This window comes from Onychomys torridus, chromosome 7 (assembly GCF_903995425.1).
Source record: "Onychomys torridus chromosome 7, mOncTor1.1, whole genome shotgun sequence".
Classification (NCBI taxonomy): Eukaryota; Metazoa; Chordata; class Mammalia; order Rodentia; family Cricetidae; genus Onychomys; species Onychomys torridus.
In genome coordinates, this window is record NC_050449.1 from 115,668,234 (window position 1) to 115,693,159 (window position 24,926).

Consider the following 24,926-nt stretch of genomic DNA (forward strand, 5'->3'; position numbering starts at 1 on the left):
CCACCACCACCTGGCTGCACTTTAGTCTTAAAATGATTCATGAGCCTGGAGACAAGATAACAAAGATTTTTGTTATGGGGGGCTTTAGAACATTTTGTACATGTACATTTAGTCTTTTTTTTTTTTTTTTAATGCCTGCCATGTGGTTGATACTTACTAGTGGGTAGTGTGACCTCCTCATGTGTCACTGTTTTTTTTTTTTTTTTTTTTTTTTTATTTATTAAGTACACAGAAGAGGGTGCCAGATCTTATTACAGATGGTTGTGAGCCACCATGTGGATCCTGGGAATTGAACTCAGGACCTCTGGAAGAACAGTCGGTGCTCTTAACCTCTGAGCCATCTCTCCAGCCCATTTTTTATTTTATTTTATTTTTTTAAGTGTCACTGTTCTAATGTGCCCCTGTGGGTAACCAAAGACCCCATCCAGGGGCTGACTTTGGCACCTGAGCATTTGTGCCTGGAGGTCTGGTTCCAGATGAGTTAGGAATGGCTTATTAAGATGGCCTGGGTAGTCTTTGCTCCTTCCTCAGTAGGAGGGTTCTTTGTGGTTTCTCTATGCCTCATAAGACAGTAAGCCTCAGCCAGGTTTGGTTGGCAGTGTTACTGTTTGTTGTGGCAGCAGGAACACTGATTATTGGGCAGCCTTTTCTGGTCCTCAGTGATTTACTTGTGTGTGTAGAGGATCTCCAAGTATAACCATGATGCTGTTGGTGTTTATAGTTCATTTTGTATTCATTGAAAGTCCTTTGGTGAGCTAGGATGTAGCTCAGTGGAATGTTTGCCTAACTTCTAGGGAAAATGAAAAGCTGTAAAAATTTCAGTGATGCAGACAGATATGTGGGTGTTGGGCAGGCTGGCAAGCAGGTAGGGGCTTCTGATCAGTTTGTGCCTCACCAGCAGGTGACCTCTGTTGTAGATTTGTTTGTTTGTTTGTTTGTTTTTTAACTCTTTACTCTTTGGTCTTTGGGGGCCCACCACCCAGCTCCCAAATAAATAGAGTCTTATTATTACCTGTAAATGCCCAGCCTTAGCTTGGCTTGTTTCTAGACGTTTTTCTTAATTTATCCCATCTGCCTTTTGCCTTTGGGCTTTTATCTTTCTCTATTCTATATACTTTTCTTCTTATCTGTGGTTGGCTGGCCCCTGATGTCTTCTCTCTTTTTTCTCACTCCCTGATCTTCTCTCTCACATTTGTTCTTTCTGCCTGCCAGCCTTGCCTAGTTCTCTCTCCTGCCTGACCTGACTATTGGCCATTCAGCTCTTTAGTAGACCAATCAGATGCTTTAGACAGACAATGCAACATAGCTTTACAGAGTTAAACAAATGCGACATAAAAGAATACAGCACATCTTTGCATCATTAAAAAAAATATTCCACAGCATAAACAAATGAAACACATCTTCAACTAATATTCCACAACACTCTGTCCTGTCCCTGTCATCCTGCAGAGCAGCAAGCGAGTGGGCAAGGTGCTACATATGTCCTTGCAGAGCATTCTACACAAGGAAGAAAGCCTGGGGCCCAAGAGGCCGAAAGTTGGGTTCCTGGGATGATGAGTCATCACTCCTGTGGTGGACATTGCTTATTTCACTTCTCCATTGAGACTGGTTTGTATATATTTTTCTTAATTGTTAAAATGTTAAGTCAACATTTGTACATGTGAAAATAAAGTCTTTTTTTCTCATTTGGTTTGGTATTACTAGCATCTCCAGCTTTACACCGTGACTCCATCTAGTTTAGCATTCTGCTGCTGAGAATGCAGTTGAAGAGGGTCACTATCCTCCAGGGAGCTACCTGCTTCCAAGGTACAAGAGGATGACAGCAATCCCTGAAATAAAGACCCTGTAGAAGCTAGGCATGGTGCCATATACTTGTAATGCTGGTATTGGGGAGGATTTCAAGCTTGGCTATTTAACAAGACCCTGTTGTTTGGATCTTAGATGGTCTTTTAATAAAAAACCCAGAGCCAGATATCAGGATGAAAGGTGAAAGATCAGAGAAGCAGAGCAGCCAGCCACTAGTTCCTATCTCTATGAAATCCTCAGCCTAAAGAGAGTGAGTTCCTGTTTCCCCACTCCTTATAAACATTTCTCTTGCCCAGATATCATTTCCTGGAATTAAAGGTGTGTGCCGCCACTGTCTTGCTCTGTTTCCAGTGTAGCCTTGAACTCACAGAGATCCAGATGGATTTCTGCCTCCCAAGTGCCAGAATTAAGGGTGGGTGCCACCACTGTCTAGCCTCTATGTCTAATCTGGTGGCTGGCTCTGTCCTCTGATCCTTAGGCAAATTTATTAGGGTACACACTGTATCACCACATTTCCCCTTTTTTGTCTAAAATAATAAAAGAAGATTATAACTAACATAAGAAAAACTATGTATATATTGTATATACAATAAGTATATACAATATATACAGTCAAGAATCACATTAACAATGTCCAATCCATTAACATTTGACAAATTCAGAGAAAATACTCTATTATTTATCGTATTTTGGTGAGTCCAAAATGTACCTAATTCACTTTCTGTCCTAACTTGTATTACCAACCAAATACTATCTTTTGATGTCTTTCAATCTTACACACTTTACACCTCTTCAGTGAGTTTCCTTTCTGAATTTGTTAATTAGAAAAACTATATCTATAACTATCTAGTCTTCAACTCCCTCAGAGACCCAAGAAGAAAATAATATTACCTAAGTAAGCAGGAGGTACAAACAAGCAACTTCCAAAAATTGTGAGAAATGTCAGAAACAGTTGCTACCTGGACTCAAGATTTCTCTGCAATGTTGGGGCATCCATCTTTGGCCTACAGGCCGAGTATATCTGACAGACTTATCTGTGAAACAGGATTTTCTAAAGGGCCTTCCTATCTTCTCTTGGCAAGGTTTGGCAGTCCTTTCTTTTGTGTCCTGCTTGTCCATTCTGGATAGCATTCTGTTAGCAGCAGTTGATGTAAGAGCACTTTATTGTCCAGTGGCTAACTTGTGCCACAAAGAAAGTAAACTCCATATGGAGTTTCTTTGATGCCCATCATCTTCTCTGAAGTATATTGGTGCTGCCAGGAGCAGACATATCTCATTGTCATTAAAAAAAAAAAAGTATGTTATTGAAACATCTTAAATGCCATATTCTGTAGATCTCTGAAGTGTTTGAAGATGACCTGTCTATCTAAAATATATTTGTTTGACCTTGAAAACATAACCTAATAGGACTACAAGTTTGATTGTAATGACTATTAACTTGCATTTCCTATATCCTAATTAGTTGGTAATAATAACTTTCAAGGACTAGCAATTTGTGTTACATTGTTAAATGAACTATATAGGTATAATCCTTTAAACAAGATTAGAAATATATGTACAGTATTTTCTAACAAAACCATTCTCAAATTTGTATCAGTATATAATTTGTATACAATATATAAAAGTCCAATTCAATATAAAATATTTAAAATTAGTAGTTGCTTTTTAAAAGTAGATTCAATAATCTACCATTTTATCTTATCATGTCCATATCTTTTTTTTCAGAGTAGATTGAATAATCTACCTCTTATCTATATCCTCTTTTTCTTTTTTTTTCAAACAAGAACCATGAATCTAATCTCCTTGTTTAAGCATTTTTTTTCCTGACTATTATCAATTAACAGCTTATAACCAACCATCCTAAACAATGACAGTTATTCATAATCCATTGAAAGGCCAAAAACCACCCACCCCAACTCTTGGGAATGTGGATGTCTGTTCTTAAAATTACTTCCTGCTGTCTGGGTGCAAAGACATCTTTAGGGGATTCAGAAAAGAAAATTTTAGGGTTAATTGTCAAGTCCTGGAGAGGAAGCTATATCAGTTGTTCTCCAGTGTCTGCATAATGGGAAAGTGCAGGGCCTGTCTCAAGTCCTTGCTCTAATAGTCTGTGAGGCTGGATCATCTCAGCTCGCCATCTTGAAATTGTCCTGAGCAGTTTGTAGTCCAAACTGGGCAACAGATGTTGTTCGAATCTTAAATGGTTTTTTTTTTTTTTTTTTTTTTTTTTGGTTTTTTGAGACAGGGTTTCTCTGTGTAGCTTTGTGCCTTTCCTGAATCTCGCTCGGTAGACCAGGCTGGCCTCGAACTCACAAAGATCCACCTGCCTCTGCCTCCCGAGTGCTGGGATTAAAGGTGTGCGCCACCACCGCCCGGCTAGATGGTCTTTTAATAAAAAACCCAGAGCCAGATATCAGGGTGAAAAGGTGAAAGATCAGAGAAGCAGAACAGCCAGCCACTAGTTCAACCTCAGCCTAAAGAGAGTGAGTTCCTGTTTCCGACTGCTCGGATTAAGGGTGTGTGCCACCACTACCTGACCTCTATGTCTAATCTAGTGGCTGACTCTGTCCTCTGATCCTTAGGCAAATTTATTAGGGTACACAATATATCACCACAAACCCAGTCTCCAAAACAGATTCCATGCAGAAAATGATTTAAGGAAATGGCTCGTGGTAAGTATTTTGTGAATAATTTTTTTCTTCATAAAGCTTTCACAGTAAGAACCACAAGGCTAGGTATGGTGGCACACACTTAATCCCAGCACCTGGGAGGCAGAGGTAGATAGGTGAGTTTGAGGCCAGCCTACTCTGCATAGTGAGTTCCAACCCCAGCCAAGGATACATGGTGAGACCCTGTAACAAAAAAAGAAAAGAAAAAGAAATCACAAAATAATTCATTTTCCCTGCAGGTCAGCAATAAGGAAGCCATGGCTATAGAGAAAGGTCCAAGCCTCCTGCCTGTGTGCCTGCCAGCCAAGAAATCCAGGAGACCTTCCCCTTGGGTCAGGGGCTTAGTGGCCATTTGGGTTCTTAGCCAGCCTTTCTTACCATTATTAGATTTTTCTTGTTTTTGTTCTGAGTCGGAGTCTTATGTAGCCCAGTGATGCCTTTGAATTTCTAATCTTCCTGTTTGGGATTGGGTTGCAGGCATGTTCTAGCATATCTGACTCCACTCATGTTTTGAAATTACTTTGTGTTTTATAACCCCTCCCTGATGTTTCATAAGAGGGCCATGTTCTATCAGCACTATAATGGCTGTTTAAGGAATGTTGTCATTTGACTTACAGGCCAGTTTTTATTCTCTGGGGATAGTAAGGAAGATATATTCTACTCACAATGCAGCATGATAGAATTAAGGCTTCATGGATAAAGGAGGTGGTTTTTTTGTTTTTGTTTTTTTTTTTCCAAGAGAACCAACGCTCCTAAATCAGTCTCATTGGGCCCTTGGGAGGTAGCTGATTCATGGAGAACATTTCAGCCAGTGGTATTTGCATTCTTTGTTGAGTCAGTCAAATGGGGTGAGGCGTTAGGAATTTATTACCTAATGGAAAGGACATAGTGTGAGCTGCAGCCTTATGCATTTGTAGATGTAAGTCTTATTAAATAAGAAACACAGAAGCAAATAAAGAGTTAAAAGCCCAGAGATCCAGCAGTAGCCAAGAGCTAAGACCACCTTATCTTACCACTCACTACTGTCCTTCCCCTGAGAGAGACCTTCTCCCTGTGTCCTGTCTTTTTATTGCCTTTCTGTTCTGCCTTTTCATTGGTTCTAAACCCAACCACATGAGTTCCTCGTCACTGTCTGTCTATGCATACCTCCAGGTCTCTATGGTTCATACTGAGATTAAAGGTTGGGTCACCACTTGGCTGTGTCCTTGAATACACAGAGATTCTGCCTGCCATGTGATCGGATTAAGGGCGTCCATCACTGGACTTCTGCTAAATGGCTTGCTCTTAGCTCTGATCCCCAAGCAACTTTATTTATTAACATACAAATAAAATCACATTTCAGCACAAATAAAATATCACCATGCATTACCTTCAGATGCCCAGGCATGGGCACCTCCCCTCGTGTGATCTGGTTCATCCATGCAAAGAAGTAGCTGGACTTGTGTATTCCAGGGAAGCTGCTTACCTGCTGATGGCATAGTTGTCATATTTATAATGTGATGTGTTAGGGACCAAGATTTCAGGAACCAAACATGAACCATGGAAAGTAGTAGCTAAGCCAGAGAACAAGTCATAAGCCCACTGCCCTTCCCCAGAGCAGTAACACCTGTTTACTAACCAGAGGCTCCCAAAGATAAGACCATTCCACAGTCAGGTGCCATGGCAACCAAATGTAAAGAGCATTCCATGGTCAGGTAGCCTAGCAACAGAACAAATGGCCCCTGACCTTAGCCCACATCTTGCAGTTGCACGACCTGCACACCTCCCACGTCTTGCATGCCTTCCACATCTCTTCCCCTTCCTCCCTTCCTGCCCCCTCCCCTCCTATGCTATATAATCCTTGCAGAGAGAAATAAATATTGCAGCTTGATCAGAATCTTGTCTTGCTGTCAGTCTCTCGTGTCCCCTGTCTCTCATTCGCTCCCACAGGTGGGTCGCCCCCATTGAAACCCCACTGGCCGGGGCAGTGATGTATCATAGTTATGTGCTGGGCTGTTATATTTTCCCAATGCATGCTGCTAGGGCAGGAGGCAGGCTTCATCCTCTGCCCTATTCCTAGTGTGTACCTACAAGAAAGGATTGACAGTGGTGATGCAGACATGTGCATCAAGTGTGAATAAGGTACACAAGCCTTCAGTTACAAGGATTGCTTTCACTAGATCACTTTAGGATGTGTAAATGACAATTAGTGCTTTGTATTTGCCCGTGGGTAATAAAAGTGAACATTCAGGTTACCCAGATTTCTGGGCCACCTTGTTTAGACACACCTCTCATCTTCCTCTGGCTCCACAGGAAAATAGCTGAAAGAGGAAAACCCAGGTCCGGTTTGTGGATAAATCAGTTCTGCATGTTGAGACAGCAGTGAGGGAGCCAGAGCCATAGAACACATGGTGGTTTGTTTTGCATGAAGGGAGAAGGATACTTAGCTAGTAGAAACTTGTTTGGGTCACTAGACAACATTCTCAAAGCGAAGAATGATCAGAGAGAAGGAATGTGCTCTGGAAGCAAAGAGGGTGGCATGGCGTAAGATCCTGGAGAAGAGAGGCCTTCTGCAGGAAGCAGTCCGTTACCAGCTAGGCTTTTCCTGAGGGCATTTGTAGACTCAGGATTTGCACTTTGGATCAGGCCCCCACATAATAGTTTTCAGTATGCAGGATCCCAAACACTGCTGGGTTCTCACCTGCCAAAATCCAAGACAGTGTGTGGGGAGGAGTCAGTTTAGACTAGAGTCAGGGAGCATCTGGAACACTATCAGGTGAGCACAGGACTGAGCTCGGCATGCCTATTTGTTTTTCTGGAAATCACAATAAAAGAGAGCAGAGAAGACATCTGGCTCCTCTGCAGTGCCCTCATTCCCTTAACCTTGCAGATTATCAGCTGCCTCCCACAGGTGTGTCACTTGTCACATGGACAGATGATGATTTTATGGAAGAGTATGTGTCCAGAAACACAGCTGTCAAGTGTCTCTCCAGATTTGGAACATGGGACTCCTGGTTCCTTTTCCATCAAGTATTATGAGCCCCAGGAAACCTGAGACCAGGCTGGGTAGCCTGTTGCTGTCCTCCCAAGGACTACCCAACAAGGGCCATGAGACACAGGGTAGAGCCAAGTACTTAAACAGATGGCCAGGGTCAAAGACTGTTTGTGTTTGGTTTTGACTAAGGGTGGGACCACCCTTCTTCTCATCTTGGAAGTCTACTCTGAATTCTCTGGCCTTTGGGGGGGGGGGTATGGCAAGGCAGCCTCAGGCTCAGCCACACTGCTGCTGGCACAGGGCCAACAGGGCTGGGCTGAGGGGAACATCTGGGAGGTTGGGTAAGGGCCAGTCCCTTGCTGGGCCAGAGTTTTCATGTTTGGGCACATATGGGTGGGGTACCCAGACCTTGTTTTGTCTAATTCTGACTTTAAAAGATTTTCAAAGGGAGGGGGAGTCAGGGGCAAATAACATAAAAACAAAGCCTAACCCTGTAAAGCTGTGGTACACCTTTACCCTCTTCATAGGTTTCTGCCTCTAGGTAAGATTATTCTCTGTGCAGAATGTTTAGCACACATTTCCTTGAAGAAACATTAATATGTCTATTCAGGCTGGAGCCAGCCTGCCTGCTCTCCTGTGGCACATGGTGGGGACTGAAGGTGAAGGGTTCCAGGTGGCCCCACTGCAGCTGGCTGGACTGGTGCTGCACACCTGGGTGGGGAGAAGTGGAATGGACAAGAGGATATGAATGCTTTACAGACCCAAGGTCAGCATGGGTAACAGATGAACCAGGGTTACTTGTATAACTAGTGCACCTAGGCTTTCTACCAAAGTCCAGGCTTCGCATAAGAGGCCCCATGTATAGGCTGTGCTCTGAGAGCTGCACTACTAAAGGTTAAAAAAATCCAGGAAATGGGGCTGGGGTGTAGAGTGCTTGCCTGGTATGTACAAGGCCCTGGGCTTAAACCCAGTACTATGGTGGGTTGGACTGTGAGCAGGAAACTTGGAGGAATAATAGAAATTTGAGCAACAGCTATCTCAGGGTTTCTATTGTTGTAAAGAGACACTATGACCATGGCAAGTTGTTGTTGTTGTTTGTTTTGTTTTTCCAATGCTCAGCCCATGGCAACTCTTATAAAGGAAAACATTTAATTGGGGCTGGCTTATAGTTTAGAGATTTAGTCCATTATCATCTTGGTGGGAAGCATGGTGGCATGGAGGCAGACATGCTGGGAGGTAGCTGAGAGCTTTATATCTGAATCCAAAGGCAGCAGGAAGAGAGAGTGACACTGGGCCTGGCTTGAGCATCTGAAACCTCAAAACCCACCCCCAGTGACACACTTCCTCCAGCAAGGACACACCTAATAGTGCCACTCCCTATGAGCCTATGGGGGCCATTTTCATTCATACCACCACAGGGGCAACATAAATAGTGATGTATGTTTACATTTAAATGCCATTTTTTGACACAAATACACAGGGCAGTGTGCTATTCACAACATGGATTTTGGGGCATTTTTGTTGTTTATAAATTGTTTTGAGCTCTTCCCACTCTTCCAGAGAACCTGAGTTGAGTTCCCAGCACCTATTCCCAGGCAGCTCACTACCACCTGTAACTCCAGCTCTAAGAGATCCAATGCCCTCTCCTGGCCTCCATGGACACATATACAAACCCCCATACACATAATACATAATTTAAAATAAAAATAACATTTGTGTGTGTGTGTAAGTCAGAGGACAACCTAAGGGAGTTGGTCCTTGCTGTGAGATAATACTTTTGTACACTGGTTTAATAAAACACTGATTGGCCAGTAGCCATGCAAGAAGTATAGGCAGGATAAGCAGACAAGGAGAATTCTGGGAAGAGGAAAGCTGGGTAATGAGACACAAACTTGCCATCCAGGGAGCAGCATGTAACGGCACACAGGTAAAGCCATGGAACACATGGCGACATACAGATTAACAGAAATGGGCTGAATTTAAGTAGTAAGCCTGAGCTAATGGCCGAGCAGTTTTAATTAATATAAGCCTCTGTGTGATTATTTTATAAAAGGCTGCGGGACTGTGGGTGAAAGATTTGTCCTGACTGCAGGTGAGAGATTTTTCCCGGCCACGGGCCAGGTGGGACATAAAAAAACTTCTGACTATAGGTCCTCTCCTTCCACCTTTTGGGTTCTGGGAGTCATACTCATGTACTCAGGCTTAGAGGCAACTGCCTTTACCTGCTGAGTCTTTCTGTCCCCCAAAGATCATAATTTTAAAACATTCTTTTGTTGAGACAGGGTCTCTGTGGTCTAGGCTGGCCTTAAACTGGTGGCAGTCTTCCTGCCTCAGCCTCCAGAGCATTGGGATTACAGGCATGAGTCACTATCCCTGGCTTTGAAACATTCCAAGGTTGCCACACTTGCCACTGGTAGGCACAGGTTTAAAGCTGGGTGATAAATTGTCTTCCCTCAAAACAGCTGGAATGTCTCCAGCTGTTCAGATCTTTTTGTGGAGACACAGCAGGTCTAAGCCTAGGGAAGCCCCTAGCCAAGACACCCTTCCCACTATCCTAGTTCCAGGGAAGGCATTTTAACAGGGCAAATGGAGTACCTTGTGCTTGCATGGAGTTCTATGTAGTGTGCGCACACACACAACTCTTTCAAAGTCCTGCCGGCAAAATGACCAAGGATGTTGCCTGCTGCTTATTATAACCCCACAAGCTGACTGTAAAGGTTCAGAATTCATTTGCTAGGTCAAGTAGGAAAGAATTACTCCTTAGGGCAGGTGATGAAGCCCATGCTTGGAACTAATGTTAGTCCCTGATGTGCCTCTCACGCTCATGTTCTGATCCCAGCCTCCCCATGTGGCTTATCCATGGCCACCAGTCTTTTCATGTGACTTGCTATCTCCGTCTGCATTGCTAGCTTCTGTCAGGCCCCTCTCTGTCCCCACAGGTGCTCACGATCCAGGATGTGCCTCTGTCACTAAGCTACAAGTCTTTTCTCCTTTTTCCCTGATCCCCACATGTACCACCATCCCTATTCCACCTCTGGCCTGTTGTCCTCTCTCTCTACCTACTCTGGCTGTTAAATGCCCAATGGTGCCCCACTGTAAGCCCCAGGGCACAGCGTGAGCCTTTGCTGTGCATTTCCCAGGACCTATTATGGCTGTGAGGCACCATGGGCTCACATAGCTCCCGATAAGCACTGGCCCACCAAGTCTTTCCCATGGTTTGCATGCCTGGGACAACCTCCCCAGCAAACCTAAGGCAGGGTCTTAACAGTCAGGTCCATTTTAGGAAACAGGTCTTGGATGAACACATACTCAGATACTCCCCCATGTCTTATGTTGATTGTATGGAGTCAGGCCAAGGTGAGGAGTTGGGAAATCAAATGAATTTTTGTTTGTTTGTTTTTTAAAAGAACCATTAACTTCCCCCTGCATTTTCTACCCACCCAGTTTTCCTGGAAGCAAGACTCCTTGTTAGGTTATGCAATCGCCAGTCCCCAGATTACCTCACTGAGGTTCCAGCTGTGAGTATGAACCCTCTCCCATTTAATAAAGTGAGGGGTGGTGCTCTTTCCATCAGTTAAGGGGCCCTGCATATGTTCTGCTTCCAGCTGGGTGCCTCACCCTTGACACCTCCACAGGTCACTGGCTGACCATCTATGTTCCTTCTTCTGGGCCTGGACAACATGTCCCTCCCCAGCCAAATGATCAAGGCTGGTCCAGAGAGCAGGGAAAAGCTGATGACATGGTACTGCATTTTTTGTCCCCCCCCCCCCTTTTTTTTCTTTTGAGACAGGGACTCGTGGCCTTTAACTTCTGAACCTTCTGCCTCAGACTCTCAAGTGCTTTGATTACAAGTGTACACAATACCTATTTATTCCATGCAAAGAATCAAACCCAGGGCCTCCTGCATGCTAGGCAAGCCTCTACCAACTAAATACACCCCTAGCCCTGCATTTTATTTTTTATTTTTAATTAATTAATTAAGTTTTTCGAGACAGGGTTTCTCTGTGTAGCTTTGTGCCTTTTCCTGGAACTCACTTGGTAGTCCAGGCTGGCCTCGAACTCATAGAGATCCGCCTGCCTCTGCCTCCCAAATGCTATGATTAAAGGCGTGTGCCACCACCACCTGGCCTGCATTTTATTTTTTAAAAGGTCAGATTCACAGAAAATTTCAACTACTCTACAAATTTGTCCCCAGAAGCCGTTTTTGAATAAGTGGTCCACCTGGGCTGCTTTGCTGTGGAAAAGTGAAAACATGCTCATATATTGTTGGAGCTGGGACAGGAACAGGAACATAGCTCTACCGTGGGTACCTTACATCCCATTAGTTGTCAACTGTGTCCTTCAGCTTCCAAGGGTCCAGTCAAGAATTATTTGTAGCATTGAATTGTGTATTCATCTCCTCCAGCCTGATGCTGACACTAGTGTGATGGCTTTCAAGCTTCAGAATCCTCAAACACTGCTGGGTTCACACCATAGGCGGCTCCTTAAGGCTAGCTGTACCCAACTGATGGATCCCCAGAATTCTTTAAGTATTCTTGCTTTCTGGCAGTGTGATACATTTGGGTTCGTTTCCTGTCCCTTGGGTAGAATGTTACATTCTATACTTCCATGCCAAGAGGGCTCAAGGCTTTGGACGATTTGCAGCTCCAAGGCCTGTCCAAGGACAGCTGGGAGGCAGATGTTAACTACACATACGGATTTCTATGAATGTGCTCATGTTCACAGGGGCTCACTGGTAACTCTGCTTTTAACCATACTCTGCAGGGTTCATTCCAGCTTCCTCTTTCTTCATAAATCCCTTCTCTGAAACTTAGTTCCCACTGTATTTAGTGGGTCTATGCATGCCATCAGTGTCCCTGTGGTCTCTGCCACCAATCTCCTGCTTGCACAGTTTTTCCTTCCTGTACTTGGGCTCCCACACTATAGCAGGGCCTCCACCTTTCTGGCAAGGCCTCCCTCCATCCTGCAGAGCTTGGTACCTCTTGTGCACATCCAGAGAACATTACCCTGCTCCCTCTCTGACATCGCTGCTCTAAGACCTCCTGGTTCCCTTCTCTGCTCTGGTCCCCTCTTCTGCTCTGTCTCTCTTATGATAGGACACATTTTTGAGGGGTAAAATGTGAGAAAAGGAAGGTTTATCTTGATTTTTTTTTTTTAATGAAAAGAACAAAATCACAAAATAATCACAAGCATTCTGGACCATTAAGGCTGCTAGCCTGGTCACTGTCCCTTAGAGTAGCTTGTAGACACTCTACCCCACCAAGCCTCAGTTTCTCAACAAAATGGGAAAGGACAATTCTCTGGGCAGAGACTCATTGAGCCAATGCCAGGCCCAACCTGGCTCCTGCCTGAAATAATCACTGGACAGATTGAGCAATGACTATTGGCTGTATATTAATCCCTTGAAACGCTGACTTTCTGGGAGGATAGCCAGGCTGCTGGGTGGTTGTCCACAGCAATGTAGCTATGGCTCCCAAACCTTTGACCTTTGGCAGGCTAGCTTCATCTTTTTTTTTTCTGTTTTGCATGTTCTTAGCCAAGTTTTCAGAGGGTTTTCAAGACAGAGGTCCTTGTGTCCACAGCCTTAAGACGTGCAGCCCAGGCTGCAGTGACCACCGCTTTCTGATCCAGGCATTGCAGCTAGAAGCAACAGTATGGGATTTGGGAGCACCTACCTGCTTTTCTGCCTCTTCTCCATCTTGTCGCAGGTCACTACAGAGTCACCCACCCCCAAGACCAAGAAGGCTACAAATGTCAAGAAAGGTAAGCAGGGGGCAGCTCCCTCATTGTGTTACCTTGTGCTCCTTCCCTTTATGTCTGACTTTAATGAGAGTCCTCCTGGGACCTTTGGTGAAAGATTCTGGTGGCTGGAGAGTCCTCACAGCAGGGATGGTTGTCAGAACTGCAATAGTCCCTGACTCTTAGAATGGAAAAGAACCTTATAGATTTTCTAAACTGGCATCTGCTCCCCCTCTGGCACCCATATGTTAAAGAAATTGGACCTCCATCTTGGAGATGGTCAGTTCCCACCAGGTAGCACCAGCGTGGGTTTCCTCAACTCTGATCCCAGGAGGAGTAGAATTTACTCAAAGACTTGCAGTCAGCATTTAATAATGTAAAATATATAAAGCCCCCCCCCCCACAAACTCTTGGCACACAGAGGGGAAATGGGGGACAAATGGACTCTTACTCTTACTTCAATGGGGCATCAGCCTTATCACCTCAGATTGAGCTCAAAGCATCTCTGCTCTCCTCTGAAATGCTGAGGTGAAGTCATCCTGGGATGGGTGGAGATAAAACAGCTGGATGTTATGATAATGACTGAGGTTGTCACCCCTACAGGACAGGGAGGATGGTAGGAAGAGTCAGAGGTGGAGACTCAGGGAGATGGCAGTAGAGCCAAGCCAAAGGAAAGGGTGTGGAGAAGCTACAGAACCTCTGTACCTAAATAGTGAAATACAAAAATCAGCCCTTGGAGCACAAGGCTACAGCAAAGAACAGGCAGAACTTAGTTGGTAGGGTGCTTTCCTACCATCTGCAAAGGACTGGGTTGATCCCCAGTGTCACACAGGAACCAGAGCTGTGGTACATACTAACCCTAGCACTTGGAAGTAGAGGCAGGAGGGTTATAAATTCAAGGTTATCTTCAATTATTTAGCAAATTTGAGGCCAGCCAAAGCTATAGAACCCCTGTCTCAAAAAAAACCCCAAAACTCCAGGGTTTAGAATTAACCACTTCCTGTGTACTCTGTTGTGAGTGCTTGCCTAGAATGTGTGACATCCTGATTCCATCTTCAGCACTTCAAACAACAACAGCAAAGCAAAGCTAAGTATGGTGGTGCACATCTTTAGTCTCAGCACTCTGGAGGTAGAGACAGGTGGATCTCTGTGAGTTCTAGGCCAGACAAGGATACACAGGGAGACCCTGTCTCAAAAAAACGACAAAACCAAAATTCCAAAGACTAAGTTTACAATGTGAACAAAATTCAAAACAGAATGGATATTATATTGACATCCCTTTGACAAAGGAATTTATCATGAGGCATATATATATGGAGATGAATTCCACTAACCTGAGCAATTAACATGTATCAATAATTTAGAAAATTTGAATGGGCTGACTAAAAGTAAATAAATATCTGATGAATATGTATAGAACTATTCCAGAAAGAGCTACAAATGTAACAGAGACTACTTCTGGAAAGAAAAGCAGGGAGCAGTCTGGATTGGGAAGGAGAATTTTTGGATGGTTTTGATTTCTTCAATCAGATAAATATATGATTGTCTACGAATTGCTCATTTTAAAATAGGAGGACTGACTGGTTCTGTCCATGAGCATTACCAACATTGCCACCAAGGCATGTTGTATGAGCGATTTAGATCCAAAGGCAAACAGGATTTCTGAATATGGAAAACAATTGCCAGCTTCTCAAGTTTTTCTCAGTCTTCTAAATCATGTCAGTTGTGGGAGAGGATCAGAGCAGGGCTGCCCCAGTCTTCAGTAATGGCCTCACTGAAGCTCTGGTCCTAGATGGCTCCCATGGGAGCTTGAGCTACCACCCTGGTTGAGTTTCTGACTCACTTTATGTACATGGTGCCCTGTGCTGGCGATCCATGTGATTGTGCACAGCTTCTGGGAATCCAGAGGTTGAAGCAGAGCTGCAGAGTGACCCTGCTTGCTGGCTCCAACCCTGTCTGCTTTGCTCTTGTTCCTCTGGGTGTTGTTTTCTCTATACTTGATAAGTTATATCATGATTTTTGAGCATGCAAGTCCATGTCTTCTTTTGTTTGTTAATTGGTTTGTTTGCTTTTGAGACAGTTTCTCTGTATAGCCCTGGCTGTCCTAGAACTCACTCTGTAGATCAGGCTGACCTTGACCAGGCTGGCCTCAAGATCTCTCTTCCTCTGGCCTCCCAAGTGCTGGAATTAAAGGCTTATACCATCACCACCTGCAAGTCTGTCTTAGCCACAATTCCTTGGCAAAGCTTCTAGTGGGTGGACAAAGCTCTGAACTCATGAACTTAAGACTTCACATGAAATGGCCCATGGAGGGAGGGACTCCCTACTCTTTGCCTCAAGCCAAGCAGAGCTTTCCAAGGAACCCCTGAGGCTTCAGAAAGACAGGGCCCACCCATAGCTCTCAGCTAACACATACACACACACACACACACACACACACACACACACACACACACACATACACACACACACACACACACACACACAGTCTCTCACCTACACCTGCTGATGCACATGTCATTCATCCATTCAAGCAGTCCCTATCAAGAGATGTCATGTACCATGGAGCAGATGGGAAGAGTGTGATTCTGTGGCTACTTGGATCAGAGTTTTGGGCTAGCTGCTCTATCATCCTAGGCAGGTCATTTAAATCTGACCTCAGTTTCCTTGTTTATGAAATGGTGAATATCCAGGATGGCACTTGCCCATGGCATAGTCTGGTTATGAGCATGGCTGAGGTTGTGCACAGCAAGCTCCCATCCTTCTGCAGTGGTTGCTCTGTGGGAAGTGGCTCCCCTGCTCTCACTCAGCTGCAGTTGGGTGGGCCCACACCCTGTGTTATATCATTTCTCCTGAGTTTCCTCATTTCAGAATGCTGTTGTCCTCTCACTGTATACATGAGAAGGTGGAGCTGTGTTGGTGAACACATGTCTCTGTCACCCTCAACTCAGACTGGGGCTTGCTGTCTCTGCTTGGTCTCCGTCCTGGGGGAGTTGATCTCTGATTTTATGGCCCATGAATAGAGCTGATGAGGTGGCTGTTTCTCCAACTCCTGCTGATCCTGACCCCACCATGACAAATGCAGAATAGGGAAGCCTGGAGAGGAACCAGGAATAGGCAAAGAGGATCCACTGGAAGGTCAGTTCCTTAGGGAGGGAGCAGAGCTAGAAGGGACACCAAGAGATCCAGGCTGGGAGAAGTCATTCCCCTGCCTCCTCAGGGTGGTAGACAGGGAAGGGAGCATCTGCCTGCCTCGGGCTGTCATTGCCTCATGCCTCTCTGTCCTAGATGCGGTGAGCCCAAAGATGTTTGAGGAGCTCAAGAGCAGGCTGGACAGCCTGGCCCAGGAGGTGGCCCTGCTGAAGGAGCAGCAGGCCTTACAGACCGGTGAGTACAGTATGGCTATGTGGAGGAACACATCCAAGAAGGGGCCAGGCTGGCAATAGGCAGCAGTGAAGAAGTGTCAGTTTCCAGCCAGTGCCAAGCTGTTTTCACATGCTTCCTAGGGGAAGTTACCTAACTCATATCTGTAGGACCCATCCTGTCAGGCACAGCTGGTTCTGGTCACAGCTAGAGGATGTGGAGGTGCTACAGAGGCCAAAGGGTACTCCCAACAGGAACTGCCACTGCTTAGTTTGAATCAGGGCCAGGGATTGCAGTACAGCCTAGGCCAGCCACAGGGGAACTATACTTAATAGTCTCACAGCCCTGGGGCACATCACCCTCCCTTCCCTGCCCACTCCCCCATGTCTCCCTCCTCCCCTATGTCCACCCCCCTGTGGCTTTATAGATTGTCTCTGAATCACAGTAACCAGGCCAGCATCTGTTAGTCCCAATGTGAAGATATGCCAGCTGATGGGAACTGGAGAGATGGCATGGCAATTGAGAATTTGATTCCCAGCAACGTTTGTAACTCCAGTCCCAAAGGATTGAATACTTCCTGTCCTCCATGGGCACTTCACTCATGTGCATTAACACTCTCTCTCTCTCTCTCTCTCTCTCTCTCTCTCTCTCTCTCACTCTCTCTCATGCACACACGCACACTCATACACATACTTTAAAAATAAAAATAAGGCCAGGCATGGTGGCATACACCTTTAACCCCAGCACTTGGGAGGTAGAGGCAGGTGGATCTCTAATTTCAAAGCCAGCCTGGTCTACAGAGTAAGTTTCAGGCCAATCAGGATCATACAGTGAGACTCTAGTTCAAAGACAAAACAAATAATATGATAAATAAAAAACAAAATCTTGGAGTGGAGAGATGGCTCAGTCATTAAGAGACCTAGCTGCTCTTCCAGAGAACCTGGGTTCAGTCCCCAGCACCCACATGGTGACTCACAGCCATCTATAATTCTAGCTCCAGGGGATCCAATGCCTTCTTCTGCCCTGAGGGCAACCCCACACAGACATGGCATACACTCACACAAACATACACATATAAACATAAATATCTTTTAAAAAATACTTTAAAAAAATAAAAGATGGGCTATCTGAGGCAGAGTAACATAGTTACCCTGCTGGGGAGTGGCAGAGCAGGACCAAGGCCTCCCAGTTTCGGCACGCTAGTGGCCAGGAGAGCTAGCCTTTGTTTTCTTGCTTGAGGTATCCCAGTCTGGCTAAGTACAGAGCTTTGGGGCCGGGCCAGTTCTCCTTCAAGTTAGTTGTCCCTCTGCATCATGGTCTTCATGCAGTGTCTCTTTTTCTACTCTCCCTGTGACCTTGCCTCACTCCATGGTGTGGAGTGAGCATACCATGTGTGTGCTTGGCCCTGATCTAGGTATATGATGTGCCTGAGCTTGTGATGGCTGTGCTACAGAGTCTGTGGATATACACTTTTGTGAGCACTAGTTGTCAAGTCCCTCAGAGACAGGGGAATGTTTCTCTTGAATATTCGCTGAGCAGAATGACTAAGTGCATGGGTAGGGGCCATTATGTACTTCTGACATATGTAGCCCCAGAAGCGATACATAACCCATCTGCCTGATATTTAACACAAACTGCTATACCAAGCTCACCACAAGTACCTTCCTCCTAACCTGGGAGGCCAGTGTTCTACTGAGCATTCTAGTTCAGAATGCCGTTTGGGTAGCCTGCCTTCCTGCAGTCTTTTCTGCTGCAGATGTTCCTGTAGTCTTAACTCATTCTCCCATCTCCACCCACCCAGCCAGGGACCTGACCTGGGCAGAGGCTCCCTGTGTTAATCCCCTGTGTTGAAACTTGCTGGCCCTCAGGCAGGGGTGATAGGTCATAAGTACCTGGACTGTGGTCTCACAGTAGGCAGATGCCTGGCACTGTGAGCTATGGCTTGATCCTAGGGAGGGGCCTGGTGGTTGAGCTCAGTTTAGGGGGCTCTAGCTCGTTGGGGAAGCTGCCTTTGAGATGCAGTGGGCTGAGGCTGCATGCCTGGGGAAAGAGGAAAAGGAAGCAGACCCACTAGAGGATAGGTTCAGAATAAGCCTGGTGCCAACTTCTGTGGCTCGGAGAACAATCCTGCCCTGGGCAGAGGCCAGGTGACTTCTGCATTCCCTTCATCTCTGGAAGTCAGTGACCCTGGCTAAGGAACCTTTTGCAGCAGAGGGGTGGCCATTCCCGGAGCAGGGCACCAAGTCCTCTTGAACAGTAGTAACCTGGGTTCTTTAGTGTCTGCCACAGCAGGATCCTGAAGCAGGCGGGAGCAAGCAGGTTTCAAGCGATGGATGGGATAGGACGGAGGCTGGGGGCTGTCTAGAAGAGGTCTATCTGTCCTGGGGCTCTGAAACTTAATGTGACAGATATTCCTCCCTTCAGTGTGCCTGAAGGGCACCAAGGTGAACTTGAAGTGCTTCCTGGCCTTCACCCAGCCCAAGACCTTCCACGAGGCCAGCGAGGACTGCATCTCGCGTGGCGGCACCCTGGGCACGCCGCAGTCAGGACTCGAGAATGAGGCACTGTTCGAGTATGCGCGCCAGAGCACAGGTAGCGAGGTGGAGATCTGGATGGGCCTCAACGATATGGCTGCGGAAGGCTCCTGGGTGGATATGACCGGCGGCCGCCTGGCCTACAAGAATTGGGAGACGGAGATCACCGCGCAGCCTGACGGCGGCAAAGCCGAGAACTGCGCTGCCCTGGCTGTAGCGGCCAACGGCAAGTGGTTCGACAAGCGATGCCGCGACCAGTTGCCCTACATCTGCCAGTTTGCCATCGTGTAGCCTGGCCCTGAGCGAAGGGGCGAGGCCTGGGCCAGGGAGGGGTGAGGACCATAAAGAGGCGGGGGCTGTTGGTGGGTGGGGCTTATGGGTTGCTAAGGGGCGGGTCGAACTTCAGTGAGCCGGGAGTGTGTCCAGGGTAGAAAAAAGCTGTTGCGGGGCTCTGAGAGGGGCGGGGAGACCTTTCTGTCTCGGGTTCCTCCTTGCCTGGTTTTTGCAATAAAGCTGATTCAGAATCCCTGAAGTTGGATGGTCGCCAGGTCGGGGTGGGGAGAAGATTCCAGGAGTCTGGCTCCAAACCCAGGAAAGCCTGCTTTTTGCAGAGGCCACTCCCCTTTGTTAGAATACAATACACACTCCGATTCTGGCGGGTGTGTTTGGGGGCACTATTCTTTCTCTTGTTGGGGATCCATCTGGGGATGCCGGGACATGCAGAGGCCTGCTGTGGGGTAAAAGATGAATGGGTTGCCAAGGCTTCCCAGGTAGATTCCCATCTGCCTCTATCCTCATCCCAGGGGGTCCGGGAGCCAAATATGACAGTGGCTAGCACTGCCTGGCCTAGTGTTTCCTTTCCCTTCCTCTCCTTACAGCCAGTCAGCCAACTGGGATTCCACATTGTTCCATGTCAGCACAGAGCAGCTCTGAGCCTACCATATTGCAGGAACTTTAAATATACAGTCTGGTTTAGCTTTATCCACCCAGGACAATATGTGTTACTATGTCTTACAATAATGAAGTGCCAACACAGGGAATATCAGTGGCTCTTGCTGATAGAGATCTAGTGATTGCAAAGCCAAGGTTCAGCCCTGGACTGATCCCCCAGGCCTGGACCTTCCTGCCACCATTACTTCCTGATCTTACATGACTAGAACTCTCCAAAGATGAAACATAAGTAGCCTGGTGCCTCCCTTTCCCCAAATGGCTATTGACTAGCTTCTAGTGTGATATGGTCTATGCCACTCCTGTGGACCCAGCTCTCATACGTTCTCCTAACCCCCTTAGCACAGCCAGAGGGACTTTCCCAGCAACTCTGCTTCTGGATAGTCCCACAGTTCCTTGCCATCAGTTCCAACCTGATGACAGAGCGATTTGATTGACTGAGATGGGAGGCAGCTTGTAGTGAGTTGTGTACTTCACTGCCAGGCTTCCTGTCATTGGCACATCATTGTATGGAATAAGAGCCACAGCTGCTAATGTGGGAACACTCAAGAGGGAGGCCTGTGCTCAGGATGGTCAGCCACAGGGCAACTGACACAAAAGCTCTGACTCCTAATAGTCCTGGTCAGATTTCCTTAATAGTACACTGTTCCCGAGACGCTGTGGGTCCTGGTAGAAAGGCTACCTGGGCAGGCAATAAACATTGCCTTCTTCCATCAGAAGATGGCAGTGTGGGAAAGAGAATGATTTCCTGTTCATCTGCCTGGAATGCTCTTAGGTTTAGTGCACCTATAGACTGCTAACTGGGTCTACCTGTCCTCCCGGCCCTCTTTGTTTGTTTGTTTGTTTTTAGAAAAAAAAATCTCATTGTGTTGTCCAGATGGACTTTGGCTTTGAGCATCAGAGTTCATTCACGAAATCCTCCTGCCTCAAAAGGCTAACTCTTCACCACATTCTGATCTTCCCGTGCATGGGATGTTGCTCTAGGGTATGAAAAGCTCTAGGATGGAAATCTGAGGGACACTTTGAAATAGGGGTCGAGTTCATGAAAGACTCACTAAGATTCATTTTGCTAATTTAGGTTTTGGTTTTTGGTGGGTTTTTTGTTTTGTTTTTCTTTTTCTTTTTTGTTTGTTTGTTGTTTGTTGTTTTTTCAGTACAGGGTTTCTCTATAGCTTTGGAGCCTGTCCTGGACTAGCTCTGTAGACCAGGCTGGCCTCGAACTCACAGAGATCCACTTGCCTCTGCCTCCCGAGTACTGGGATTACAGGTGTGCGCCACCACTGCCCAGCTTGTTTTTGTTTTTCAAGATGGGTTTCTCTGGGTAGCCTTGCTGTCCTGGAACTCACTCTGTAGACCAGGCTGTCCTGGAACTAACAGAGCTCTGCCTGCCTCTGCCTCCTGGGTGCTATGATTAAAGGTGTGTGCCACCACTGCCCAGCTAATTTAGTACTTTTCAATTCTTTGCCTTCAGTATCCTTTGCAAAGAGCCTAAGTTTTCAGCTGATCACTATGTAAGATACTTTCCAATGATTAAAAAACACTTTTAACCTGTACCTTAGGAGTCCAAGCATGATCTCTCAACACTATTGTTATTAATTATTGTGCAGGGGAGTAGGGGGAGAGACCCTCGAGGGTGTCTTGTTGGGCAGATGCACGCCTTGTGGGCATGGTGGCGGCAGCAGCGGCCAGTAATTCACAGCCTAGATGCTGCATCCACGTGGACGTGGAGAGTTTATTATAATAGAGAGATGAAGAGAAAGATAGGAAAGAGAGAGACAGAGAAAGAGACAGAAGAGAGGGAGGGAGAGTGCACACCTCATGGGAGGAGAAGCGGAAGAGAGAGAGAGGAAGAGGGGGAGTTTCCTTAGAATGAGGCTTTTACATCAGGACACAGGGAGGCACCAAGGGGTGGGATTTCAAGGGGCGGGTCAGAATACTAACAACTATAACAAAACTCCTTCCAGTTCACCAGCTTAGTCATCTGAACAGTTTCATTTTACAAGTCTATTTTTATTTTATTTTATTTTTAAAATTGTGTCTGTACATGCGAATGAATGCCATGGAGACTAGAGGTACCAGATCTCTCTGGAGCAGAATTTACAGGTACTTCTGAGCCATGTGATATGGGTGCTGGGATTTGAACTACAAGAGCAATATGTGCTTTTAACTACTGAGCCATCTCCCCAACTCCCCATTTTACAACTCTAAAAGTAGACAATAGAAATAATGTTGGTACCAAATTCTGCTTCATTCTAGCCATTAAAACAATAATACTTGTCTGAACCAGGAAGATGGTGTGACAAATAAAGTGGTTTCCATACGAACCTGAGGATCTGAGTTTGATCCCTGAGTTCCATGGTGGAAGGAGAGAGCCAACTCCCCAGAGCTGTCCTTTGGCCTCCACACATATTATCATGGTGCCCCCATATGCATATGAAAAAAAATCCATCAGAGTCTGGTGTTGGGGCTTGTGCCTGTAATCCTAGTCCTTTGAGGCTGAGGCAGGAGGAATGCTGAGCATTCAAGGTCAGCCCAAGCTGAGATTAGACCCTATCTCAACAAGACCAAAACGAACAAAAACTGCTGGGCATGATGGTACACACCTTTAATCCCAGCACTCTTGAAGCAGAGGCAGGCAGATCTCTCTGAGTTCCAGGACAGCCAGGGCTACATAGAAAGACAAATACAACAACAATAACAACAAGCCTCAAAAATCCTACCAAGAATCCCCTACCCCTTTATCTGATTCAAAAATCCTACCAAGGATTCCCTACCCCTTTATCTGATTCAAAAATCCTACCAAGGATTCCCTACCCCTTTATCTGATTCAAAAATCCTACCAAGGATTCCCTACCCCTTTATCTGATTGAGAATACCGTATTTTCTGGGGCTCAGTGATATAATGATTAATTAGCATGCATAAGACTTGGGTTTAATTTCCAGCAAAACACCTACACACACAAAATAAATAAAAATTTTCAAAAGGTGACAGCACTTGTTGTTGGTGTGTGTTTGTGTGTTTGTGATTAGGAGTGCATAACTGTGTAAAAATACAATTCCATTCACTGTTTTTAGGGTTATTTCTGAGGCTTGATGTCAGATTATTCCTCATAGGCTTTTCATGAGGCAGTGAATCACATAAGAGCATGGTTTATAATTAAGTTGGAAATCATGTCCCAACCTTCAGAACACCTCCCTTCTCCAGTAAAAAGCACTGTTTTATGCACTGTGAACACACAGCTGAGATAATACAATCTTAAAATGAAATTGTCACAGGGGAGGTTAAGCTAAGGTCTCATAGCTAGATGAACTCTGAGAGTTTCTGTCCCCTGTAGCAAGCAGCTGGTGCAAAGTACTTTTGCAAGCAGCCCACTAGCCTAGGCCTGGGTCCTTCTATAGGACTTCTGGGATTAAAGGCATGCGCCACCACTGCCTAGACAACCATACTTTTAAAAAATATCTCCAGGTCATACTTTTTAGGTAGAACAATTTGGGTGTATTAGTATTCTAGAATGTTCTCTGAGTGTTTCTATCCAGTATTTATGAGGAACATTTCTATTGACAGTTGACAAAACTCAGATTCTAAGTAAAGAAAGTTCAAATCACATTCCAAACTTGGCTGACAGGATGGCAGGACAGGTGTGGGCATGTCTCCCTTGGATGTCAATGTATATAAAGTATTTTGCTTGGCATCAGGCTCAAAGTACAATCCTTTTGACAATTGTTTCTATAACTTTGCAAGGTATGTGTTGTTGGGTGGGAGGGCTTGTCATTTAAATAGGAAAGAGGTTGTGATTCCGCAGGCACCAAGACTTCTGGGTTTTCGATAACACTGAATAGAAGTTGTCATTCTTTAGGCAGCCTGACTCCAACTGCTCTGTGTTAGGTCAGGACTGTCTCTATGTGAGAGTTCATATTGCAGATGTCTACCCAGCAGACCTGTCTAGCATGTTCCTCACTTTTCCCACTGAACACTCAAGATGCCTGTACCACTGGCTTTCTTGCAAGAGATTTAGAGAATGAGTAGGGAAGAGCTTTCTGACCTGAGCACTGGTATTTGCTGAGTGGACACTTAGATGCAGGCCATCATGTGTGTGAAGGCTGTCATCAGTGTCCCTGACCTGATGGCTTGGCCCACCCAAGCCATCAGCACTTGCTCCAGTTGGGACAACTATATTGTCTGAAAACATGGCCAATGTGACCTGTGATCCCAAATCACCCCTGATGAGAGCCACTGAGGTTGAAGGACTCCTGAAGCACTAGCCAAAACAGTACATGATTAAGATTTCAATTCTGTCCCTTGATATTCATTATCAGGAAAGCACATTGCCACATTAAAACTTAGGGTGTTCAATGAAGGTGCTTAAGAATCTCTTTTTATCAAGTCAGACATGGTGGCACACACCTTTAATCTCAGAAACTGGGAGTCAAAGGCAGATCTCTGAGTTGGAGGTCAGTCTGCAAGAGTTCCATGACAGCCAGAGCTACACAGAGAAAACCTGTCTTGTAAGACCACTTATCCAGTAGCAGTAACCCTGTAATCCCATCACTTGGGACAAACATAGGAGGACTGTAAGTTAACATCTACCCTGGATGACATTAAGACACTTGTCTCAAAAAATAAAAAAAATAAACAGTCCCACTCCCATGAATTCATCATTGTTCATGATGCAGGCTTTCTCCTTTCTTCTTCGTAGTTGCTTCCCTTCAGAACTCTCCCTCACATCTGACCTCAGCTCAGCACCTGCTCTGGCAGGTCCTGAACAGATTCAGTAATTAAGAACCTTGTACAGGAGGTGTGGGGGGCTGGAGAGATGGCTCAGCAGTTAAGAGCACTGACTGTTCTTCCAGAGTCCCCGGTTTCAATTCCCAGCACCTACGTGGCAGCTCACA

The 24,926-nt window shown here is 45.7% G+C and overlaps 2 protein-coding genes across 3 annotated transcripts in view; both read left to right on the forward strand.

Annotated features, from left to right (window-relative positions):
• The window catches only part of Exosc7 (exosome component 7), a 39,536-nt gene extending 26,324 nt beyond the window's left edge, over window positions 1–13,212 (forward strand). Inside the window, exons 8-9 of one of the 2 annotated variants that reach the window (XM_036191995.1) lie at window positions 1,450–1,608; window positions 13,158–13,212. In XM_036191995.1, coding sequence (XP_036047888.1) covers window positions 1,450–1,554 — 105 coding nt within the window. In that variant the 3' untranslated portion in view covers window positions 1,555–1,608; window positions 13,158–13,212. Of the gene's footprint in view, window positions 1–1,449; window positions 1,609–4,714; window positions 4,778–13,157 lie in introns of those variants that run through there. The other variant, XM_036191994.1, reaches the window with a different exon arrangement.
• Window positions 1,553–19,475, forward strand: Clec3b (C-type lectin domain family 3 member B). The gene is made up of 4 exons (XM_036191996.1): window positions 1,553–1,608; window positions 12,986–13,212; window positions 16,477–16,575; window positions 18,976–19,475. The coding sequence occupies exons 2-4, from the start codon at window positions 13,104–13,106 to the stop codon at window positions 19,374–19,376; spliced, it is 609 nt and encodes a 202-aa protein (XP_036047889.1). The 5' UTR covers window positions 1,553–1,608; window positions 12,986–13,103; the 3' UTR covers window positions 19,377–19,475.
• The last annotated feature ends 5,451 nt before the right edge of the window (window positions 19,476–24,926 follow it).